Source organism: Manis pentadactyla, chromosome 8 (genome assembly GCF_030020395.1).
Source record: "Manis pentadactyla isolate mManPen7 chromosome 8, mManPen7.hap1, whole genome shotgun sequence".
Taxonomy (NCBI): domain Eukaryota; kingdom Metazoa; phylum Chordata; class Mammalia; order Pholidota; family Manidae; genus Manis; species Manis pentadactyla.
In genome coordinates this window covers 63,948,757-63,959,428 of record NC_080026.1, presented here as the reverse complement: position 1 = coordinate 63,959,428, position 10,672 = coordinate 63,948,757, and the positions used below count along the sequence as shown (strand labels likewise).

At 36.6% G+C, this 10,672-nt stretch overlaps 1 protein-coding gene across 1 annotated transcript in view; it reads left to right on the top strand.

The window, feature by feature from the left end:
- The first annotated feature begins 10,003 nt into the window (after positions 1-10,003).
- LOC118922885 (serine/threonine-protein kinase TAO1) overlaps positions 10,004-10,672 on the top strand; it is a 60,484-nt gene continuing 59,815 nt past the window's right edge. Inside the window, 1 exon segment of the mRNA XM_057505368.1 lies at positions 10,004-10,135. Coding sequence (XP_057361351.1) covers positions 10,004-10,135 — 132 coding nt within the window.

Below are 10,672 nucleotides of genomic sequence, written 5' to 3'. Positions count from 1 at the left end.
CCTCTGCCCTCCCACCTTTGACACCCCGCACTGGAGTTCTCAAGTAGGTGTCCTGCCCTGGGAACCAGGAGGCCCCAAGAGGACAAAACCTTGGAGCCTCCATGTCATCATCTGTGGAAGAGGCTCACCGGCTCCAGGTGTGGTGGCCTTGCACTGAGGGGAAACCCCTGGCACAGAGAAGCTCCCCAGGAAGGTATTTACATGCGATTTGAGCTTTTTCCGAAAATGTCATATTTGGTTCTCACAAAGGCTGAAGTCACACGATAAACCCTAATTTTTCAGCTTTGAAGACAATGAACCTGAAGCTCAGAATGTCTGACAGCCTTGGCCAACATGGCAGAGCTGGCCAGGGACCAAGACACAGCTGTCTGGACCAGCATCTCTGGATTCTGGAACATCAGCAAGGCCGAGGAGTGTGCACAGGCATGTATGTCACTTCCATGGCAGATGTCCAGGGAGCCTCCTAGAGTCCTATACCCAGCTCAGGGCTCAGCATCTGTCAGGCTGACCACAATTTCCTTGACTGAATCCCAAATTGGCCCAGGAGCCAGTTCCAAGAGCCCCAGTTCATCCTGGAGGGAAGGCCCCTGGGGAGGTTGAGCCAGAGCTCCTGGATGCAGGACTGTGTGCTGCCTTCAGGGCTCACATGCAGGCAGGGCTCACTCTAGGAGAGTGTGCACAGCTAGCAAGCCAGATCTCCTGTCTGTGTCTCCTGTTTGTGACTGTGCCCAAAGACCCTCCCTTGACTGGCACTCCTAAAGGAGGGCTGCCTTCTCTGGGACATTCTCCAGGAGCACCAGACCAATAGAACAAATTGGACTCAAGTTCCAGAGGGTTCAGGTGTATGCTCGCAGCCCCCACACCAGCTCCCACATACCAATTCAACTCTGCCTGCATCCCATCACCAAAATGAGTGGAGTTGGGTCCAGATTTGCCCTGCCGTTCCTAATCCCACCTCTCCTATTGCCCCTGGGCAGACAGGTCTCAGCATCTGAAGTTCCATCAAAGTTATAGAACTGGAGGATGTACTGGCCCCTACCATAAACCCTGCATGGTAGGATGTATGAGTTGGGGGAGGATAAATAACCCTTACACAGGAGTTTCTCAGTGTAGCACCCTCTTGCTTCCTTTATCTTCGTGGCTGCCTATGAAGTGGGTTGAGTGGTACCCCCCTTCTCCCCAGATTTGCAGGCTGAGATAATGGAGTAACTCTTTGGGAGAGCTGGGATTTAAATCAATTCAGCCTGACACTGGAGCAGAGCTATTCCTGGTGAAGGATGGAAGAGTGGGTTTGCCTCATAAAATACAGTAAATCCAGTTAAATTTGAATTTCAGATAAACAATGAATCTTTTTTTTTTAGTATAAATATGTTCCACAAATTTCCAGTTTTGCTAATTGGGGGTTTAGACTGTTCATATGGGATTGATTGTTCTTCTTCCCTGAGGCAGGCCTGTATTGCAATATACTTTCCACTTAGCATGGCCTTCATTGCATCCCACAGATTTTGCGGTGTTGAATTATTGTTGTCATTTGTCTCCATGTAATACCTGATCTCTGTTTTAATTTGGTCATTGATCCATTGATTATTTGGGAGCATGTTGTTAAGCCTCGATATATTTGTGGGCTTTTTCATTTTCTTTGTGTAATTTATTTCTAGTTTCATACTTTTGTGGTCTGAGAAGCTGGTTGGTACAATTTCAGTCCTTCTGAATTTGCTGAAGCTCTTTTGGTGGCGCTGTATATGATCTATTATCGAAAATGTTACATGTACACCTGAGAAGAATGTGTATTCTCTGGCTTTTGGGTGTAGAGTTTTGTAGATTTCTGTTAGGTCCATCTGTTCTAATGTGTTGTTCAATCCCTCTGTCTCCTTACTTATTTTCTGTTTGGTTGATCTGTCCTTTGGAGGGAGTGGAGTGTTGAAGTCCCCTAGAATGAATGCACTGCATTCTATTTCCCCTTTTAAATCTGTTAGTATTTGTTTCACATATGTAGGGGCTCCTGCATTGGGTGCATAGATATTTATAATGCTTATATCCTCTTGTTGAATTGACCCCTTTATCGTTATGTAATGTCTTTCTTCATCTCTTGTGACTTTCTTTGTTCTGAAGTCTATTTTGTCTGATACAAGTCCTGCAACTCCCGCTTTTTTCTCCCTATTAGATGCATGAAATATCTTTTTCCATCCCTTCACTTTCAGTCTGTGTTATGTCTTTGGGTTTGAAGTGAGTCTCTTGTAGGCAGCATATAGATGGGTCTTGCTATTTTACTCATTTAGTGACTCTGTGTCTTTTGATTTTAAGAGGGTAGCTTAGAATATTCATTGGAGTCTTATTCTACTATGATTTAGTGCCTTAATTTCTGAGTAAGAATCCTGTAAATTTAATGTTATATTTTTATTTTCATGCAATTCATATCATTTTCTCTTTTCCCTTGAAATATCTTTATTGTCCCATGGGTTACTTAGAAGTGTATGTAATTTCCAAACTTGAGGTTGTTTTGCTTTTACCTGTTTTGTTACCGATTTTAAGTTTATCTCCCTCTTGTGAGAAAATGTTTGGTATGAATTGAAATTTTTCACTTGTTAAGATTAGTATTATGACCCAAAATATGATGTCACAGTGAATGTCATAATGCACACTTGAAAAGAATGCCCACTGTGTTGTGGCCAGGTTACATACCTGGGTGTCATTAGGTCCTGTTGGTTGGTAGTGTTGGTCTATGGTGGCGGTGTTCGAGTTACAGACTTTTCTCATTTCAGTTGTATCAATTTTTCCTTCATGTAATTTGAAGCTCTTTTGCCAGGTGAGTATACATTTAGAATTTGATGAATGGAATCATAACATTATGTAATGTCCCTCTTTACTCCTTGTAGTTTTCATAGCTCTGCAGCTCTGAATATTATGTCTAGTATTAATATAGCCTTTATCTTTCTTTTGTTTAATATTTCACATTTCCCTTAATGGAGGTCAGATTACCTTAGCTTTCCATCATCTGTGTCTTTCTCTCTCTCTCTCTCTTTTGCATTCATTCCACAAGACTTTTTCTTAGATGAAGGATTCTCTTCTGGGTTGGCAGTTCTTTCCTTTCTTCACTTTAAAGATATTATTCTACATTCTGTGGCCTCCATTGTATTTCATGAGAAATCTGTAATCATTCAAACTTTAGTTTATGTTTGCTTTTCAGCATTATGACATGTTTAGGCCTTATCAGGCCTAACTGTTTGTTAATGATTTTGAGTTTAGGCCTTCTCAGACCTAAATTCTTTGAATTTGCTCTGTTTGGGGCTTGCTGGGTGTCTTGAATCTCTAAATTTATGTTTTTGTCAAATCTGTGATCTTTTCTGCTTTTTTAGTAAGAATTGTTTTCTCTAAAATAATTAGATTTTATTTTCCTTTATATAACACCTATAATGTGAAATTTAGACAACTTGCTACTGTCCCACAAGTTTCTAAGGATGTATCATTTTTTGCAATGTTTTTTCCTCTCTTCTCTTCAGTGTAGGTAATATCTGTTTCTTTATTATCTTCAAGTTTACAGACTCTTTTATCATCCCTGTTCGGTGGTTGAGCCCATGCACTTTCTTTTAATTATATTTTTCACTGCTTAATTTTTCCATGTGCATCTTTTCTTATAGTTTGTATTTTTCTGCTAAGAACTTAAGTTTTCCAGTTTTTTCAAGAGTGTTAACCGTTAGCGCATTTAGTATGCTTACAAAGGCTGCTTTAAAGTCTTTATATGATAATTCCAGTGTGAGGCATCTCAAAATAGGCATCTGTTCTTTCTTTCCCCTGATAATTTGTCACATTTTCCAGTTGTGTGGATGTGTGTGTTGTTTGTTTCAGCATGTGGAGTAAAGCTTGAATTTTATTCTGGCCATTTTGAATATGATATTGTCATTTCTGAGTCATGTTTGCATCTTCTGAAGAAGGTTGATTTGTTTTATTTATTTCCTTACTTTTAATTTTCAGTAAGGCATGATTGATATACACTCTTATGAAGGTTTCACATGAAAAAACAATGTGGTTACTACATTTACCCATATTATCAGATCCTCACCCATACTCCAATGCATTCGCTGTCCATCAGTGCAGCAAGATGCCACAGATCCACTATGTGCCTTCTCTGTGCTACACTGTTCTCCCCGTGATACCCCATACCATGTGTACTAAGCAAAACAGCCCTCAACCCCCTTCTCCCTCCCTCCCCACCCACCCTCCCACACCCCTCCACTTTGGCAGCATTCTTTCAGTTGTACTGACTTTTGTTTCTCTGCAAAAGACTAGCTTTGATTTTACTGATTTTGTTTAGTTTTATTGATTTCTATTCTGTCTTTAGTATGTCATTCTATATTCAGTTTTGGTTTTATTTGCTTTTCCCTTTCTACATTTTAAGAGGGGAGCTGCATTGGAGTCTTTTTCTACTATGATTTAGTGCCTTAATTTCTGAGTAAGAATCCTGTAAATTTGATGTTATATTTTTATTTTCACGCAATTCCTATTATTTTCCCTTTTCCCTTGAAATATCTTTATTGTCCCATGGGTTACTTAGAAGTGTATGTAATTTCCAAACTTGAGGTTGTTTTGCTTTTAACTGTTTTGTTACTGATTTTATGTTTATCACCCTCTTGTAAGAAAACGTTTGGTATGAATTGAAATTTTTCACTTGTTAAGATTAGTATTATGACCCAAAATATGATGTCACAGTGAATGTCATAATGCACACTTGAAAAGAATGCCCACTGTGTTGTGGCCAGGTTACATACCTGGGTGTCATTAGGTCCTGTTGGTTGGTAGTGTTGGTCTATGGTGGCGGTGTTCGAGTTACAGACTTTTCTCATTTCAGTTGTATCAATTTTTCCTTCATGTAATTTGAAGCTCTTTTGCCAGGTGAGTATACATTTAGAATTTGATGAATGGAATCATAACATTATGTAATGTCCCTCTTTACTCCTTGTAGTTTTCATAGCTCTGCCACTCTGAATATTTTCTCTGTTATTAATATAGTCTTTAGCTTTCTTTTGTTTAATATTTCACATTTCCGTTAATGGAGGTCAGATTCTCTTAGCTTTCCATCATCTGTGTATTTCTCTCTCTCTCTCTTTCTCTCTCTCTCTTTTTTGCATTCATTCCACAAGACTTTTTCTTAGATGAAGGATTCTCTTCTGGGTTGGCAGTTGTTTTCTTTCCTCACTTTATAGATATTGTTCCACATTCTGTGGCCTCCATTGTATTTCATGAGAAATCTGTAATCATTCAAACTTTAGTTTATGTTTACTTTTCAGCATTATGACATGTTTAGGCCTTATCATGCCTAACTGTTACTGATTTTGAGTTTTTGCCTTCTCAGACCTAAATTATTTGAATTTGCTCTGTTTGGGGCTTGCTGGGCATCTTGAATCTCTAAATTTATTTTTTTGTCAAATCTGTGATCTTTTCTGCTTGTTTTAAGAATTGTTTTTTCTTTAAAGTAATTAGAATTTAATTTCCTTTATATAACACCTATAATGTGAAATTAGACAAACTGATACTGTCCCACAAGTTTCTAAGGATGTATTCATTTTTTCCAATGTTTTTTCCTCTCTTTTCTTCAGTGTAGGTAATTTCTATTGCTTTATTATCTTCAAGTTTACAGACTCTTCTATCATCTCTGTTCAGTGGTTGAGCCCATGCACTTTCTTTTAATTATGTTTTTCAGTTCTAAATTTTTCCATGTGCATCTTTTCTTATAGTTTGTATTTTTCTGCCAAGAACTTAACTCTTTCCAGTTTTTTCAAGAGTGTTAGTCATTAGTGCATTTAGTATGCTTATAAAGCTGCTTTAACGTCTTTATATGATGATTCCAGTGGGAGGCATCTCATAATAGGCATCTGTCCTTTCTTTCCCTTGATAATTTGTCACATTTTCCAGTTGTGTGTATGTATGTGTTGTCTGTTTCCGAATGTGGAGTAAAGTTTGAATTTTATTCTGGCCATTTTGAATATGATATTGTCATATTTGTGTCATGTTTGCATCTTCTCAAAAAGGTTGATTTGTTTTATTTATTTACTTACTTTTAATTTTCCATAAGGTATGATTGATATACACTCTTATGAAGGTTTCTCATGAAAAAACAATGTGATTACTACATTTACCATATTATCATGTCCTCACCCATACCCCAGTGCAGTCGCTGTCCATCAGTGCAACAAGATGCCACAGATCCACTATGTGCCTTCTCTGTGCTACATTGTTCTCCCCGTGATTCCCCACACCATGTGTACTAAGCATAATAGCCCTCAATCCCCTTCTCCCTCCCTCCCCACCCGCCCTCCCTCACCCCTCCTCTTTGGTAACCACTAGTTCCTTCTTGGAGTCTCTGATTCTGCTGCTGTTTTGCCTTCCTTCAGTTTTGCTTCATTGTTATCCTCCACAAATGAAGGAAATCTTTTGGCATCTGTCTTTCTCTGCCTCGCTTATTTCATTGAGCATAATGTCCTCCAGCTCCATCCATGTTGTTGTAAATGGTACAATTTGTTTCTTATCGCCGAATAGTATTCCATTGTATATATGTACCACATCTTCTTTATCCATTCATCTACTGATGGACACTTAGTTTGCTTCAACATCTTGGGTATTGTAAAAAAGTGCTGCGATAAACATAGGGGTGCATATGTCTTTTTGAATCTGAGATCTTGTATTCTTTGGGTAAATTCCATGGAGTGGGATTCCCGGGTCAAATGATATTTCTATTTTTAGTTTTTTGAGGAACCGCCATATTGCTTTCCATAATGTTTGAACTAGCTTACATTCCCACCAGCAGTGTAGTAGGGCTCCCGTTTCTCCGCATCCTCACCAGCATTTGTTGTTCTTAGTCTTTTCGATGCTAGCCATCCTTACTCGTGTGAGGTCATGATTTGTTTGTTTTAGATGACACGTTCTGTCTAACTTTCTGTATGTGGTGCTTCTTATACTAGTTCTGTTTTCAAAACTTTCCCTGAGCTCTTTGCATTTGCCCTGTACTATGTCTCTCAGTGATAGCCTAGGACTTAGGCAGTAGTATTTGTCATCCATTATTAGTTCTCTTTCTCATTGTCTTTTCTAAACTTTCTGAGTCTATTTTCAACAAACACAAGTTGTTATTTGTATTACTTCATACCCAGAATGGGATTGTCTTTTCCAGTTGTTTTCTTCTGCATGATTTCCTCCATACTCTTCAGTTTCCAGTGGCCTTTTCCCAGTTACTTTGATCAGAAAGACACAGGTATGTTTAGACTTCTGCATTGTACAGTTTGCCTGTAACTGGGGCTGTCCTTGCTTAAAGTGCAGAAAGAAGAGAGAAAATGAGAAAAAACATAATGGCAGTTCCCCTCATCCTTTGTGAATGACAGAGACCCTGTTTTCTAGCTTTCCTGGCCAGAGAGTGAGGTTTTTCTCACAGGGCTGTTCTGTTCCTTTGGCACTGCATTTCTGTGGCTGAGAGAAAAAAGAAAAGGGGGAAAATGGCATATTTCTTCACAATCTGAAGATCACAGTGTCCCCTTTGGGACAGAAGAGCAAGATTACTTTTAAGGGTTTTCTTGTCATCAGCACTATCAAACTAGTTACTCAGGCAACTCTTTGGTCAAAGCCAGGAGGTAGAGGAAAGCGGAATCAGAAAACTCATGACTAAATCCATAATATTTCAGGTTTTGATTTCTCTTTCCAATTATTTATATTACCTGCTTATGGAATATTGATATCCTTTGGCCATTTATGTATTGTTGGATTAGGTACTTTGTGAGTGATTTGAATGATGTGTATATATTTAAGGAATATTAACCCTTAATGTGGATGTTTCTGTTCTTGTGTTTGACTCAAATTTTTTGACATAGAAATTTTTTTAATGAGTTAGTCTTTTGTGAATTAAAAAATTTGCTAAAAGCTGTTTGGATAGTCTTCCTAATCAGAGTTTGTGTTGTAGGTTTAAAAATATTCTATTTTATTTTTCTCAAATTGGAGCAAATTTCTTAATGATTTTTAAAGGGGCTGTAGGCAGAAGAATTAAGTAATTCTTTAGTCCAACAAATATCTGTATATTAACTGTAAGAGGTAGTGTGTAGGATGTAGAGAGGTAATGTAAAGATGAATGAGTCACATTGTGCCTACTTGTCTAGAGCAGAGGGATACTTGTGTAGTAAATGCTGAAGGATGTTTTGGAGCATGAAGGGACAGTGACCAGCTCATCCTACTGGAGTTAAAACTTCACAAACATTACCTTTAATCTAAATTTTGAAAGATTTTGAGTGGGAATTTTTTAGGCAGATAGAAAAGAAGATGCAAATCATGCAGGTACTTACAAAATTTTATGTAAAATAATGCATGTAATAAAGGTACTTTTAATTGATAATTCAAAGTTCTTAAATAAGGTCTTAAGTAACATAGAAGACTTTTTGTTTTTCACAGGTATATTAATTAAATAGTAAAAGTTTATATAGAATTTATTTCAGTCTCCTCATTTTAGAAGTGATAAGTTAAGTGACTTTCCTGTGGTCACATATTCTTGGAAGAATTGTACTTGAAGCTCTGTTCCAGGGAACTAACTTCCAGAGCAGAGAGATTGGTAAAAGTGTAGAATATGGGGCAGCTTTGAAAACATGTTAGAAAAGGAATACAAACTAATGATTTGAGTTTTTACTGCAATGTAGTATTAATTTAGGGAGGAGCAAAAGATATGTAAATGTGTTTTATGTAGTTAGAAGTTTAATAACAAGCATAATTGGTTCAGTTGACTTCACTAAAAATGAGACAGGCTTAAAATTTTTTCTTCAGTTTAAACAATTTTTGAAATTAAAAGAAATTTAAAACATTAAAAAATTAAACAAATATGTTTTGGGCATGGAAAGAACTGGCTAGAGTTTTATTTTCCCTTATGAGTTTAATGAAATCAATTTTGGAGTTTTAAATTTTAATTGGTAAATTTAAGGAGGTCATGATAACTAACATTTAATGTACTGCTTATTGTTCCTGAGTTCTAGGCTATACTTAACATTTATTAACTCATTTAACCCTCACAGCTACTCTAGGAGGTAGGTTATTTCTTTTATTTTATATTTTGGAAAATGAGGCTACCCAAATTCATAGTTGGTAAATAGTTGTTGCCAGGATTCCTATCTAAGCAGTGTCATTCTAGAACCAGGTTCTGAAGCTTCTCATTTATGGCAGTCATTTTTAAAATTTGGCAATCTGATATAAAGGAACTGCTATCAGAACCACCAGGGAATTCTGTAGTGTATCTACTTATGTAAGGAAGCAGATTTGATAAGGCCATATTTTAATGTCAATCAGGTTATGAAGGAAACAGTTATCTATCTATGTTAAATTCATTATTTTCTCACATTTCATTTTCCTTAGGAATGTCTGTGTTAAAGTTGATTAAACACTGCCATGTGGTATCTGAAAGGAAAAGAAATCTTACTGATTTAATTTAACAAATTAAATCTATTGTCCTACTTTCTTGCATTTGGAGGTCATTAATAAGTGGGAATCTTCCTGTTGTCAGAAACATATTATGGGTACATTTTGAGTTGTTGGGCATGTTTTTAATGGTCTTCCTACTATATTTATCTCTTTTGCTGATGAGCTTATTGCAATAGATAAATCTTTAAGTACAGATACAGAAAGCCTTCCAGGATGTAAAGATTTATCTAAGTTTTAGAAGTGTATGTATATAGTATGTACTTACATACTATGTATAGTGGGAATCTTTTTTTTTAAAGCAGCATTGGTGATTGTGATGATGAGCTGGGTTTAAGACTCCTGCACTAGTAGGCAACACTTCAGTGAAATTCCAGGTCTAAGATAATTTATATATGTAGTCAGAAAATGATGTTATACTAATTATTCTTAGCAACTTTTGCTTTTCCTTTTTTCTTTTCTTATTTCTCTACAATAGTTTATGCTAAAGTGGCTTCATTCTTACAGATGAACCAAAGATTGGGCTAGCACTATACAATTAGAATCAGACAGCTGATTGTCCAGCAGGATGCTGTCAACTATCTCAACAGAGGCCCTGAAGGACCCTGAAATTGCAGAACTCTTCTCCAAAGAAGATCCAGAGAAGCTCTTCACAGATCTCATAGAAGCTGGCTATGGAAGCTTTGGAGCAGTGTACTCTGTAAGTGTTAAAGGCTTAATGTCAGTGACCAGCATTTATTTAATATCCAGTCCTGGAAGAGTAAAAATCAGTAATTCAAAAAGATATAGGCAATAGTCTATTTTATAGTCACTTGCATTAGGTGTATATGAAAGGATAATTTTATTTATTGAGCTTCTTAGATTATTGAAAAAAATGGGAAAGATATTCTGCTTTAATTTCCATGTTGTTTACACTACTTTAGCAGTTTTATGACTTACATTGCTATTGAATCAAATATTGCAAAACACTGACTTACGTAAAGTCCTGTACACACATTTCATTATTATTCATTCATTATTTCTTCCTATTAAGATTGTTTTTTTTCCCTCAGCAACAAGTTTTGTATAGATGTTTAATATTTTGGTAGTATTACAGACTTAGTTTTTTAGTTTTAATGGGTACCTTAAGAATAAAACGACAATTTGAAATATTATTTCCTTAGAGAAAATGTTTTCCAAATTTGTAACAATTTGAACTTTTTATTTATTTCCCATTTGTAAATTAGAGGTAAAAATA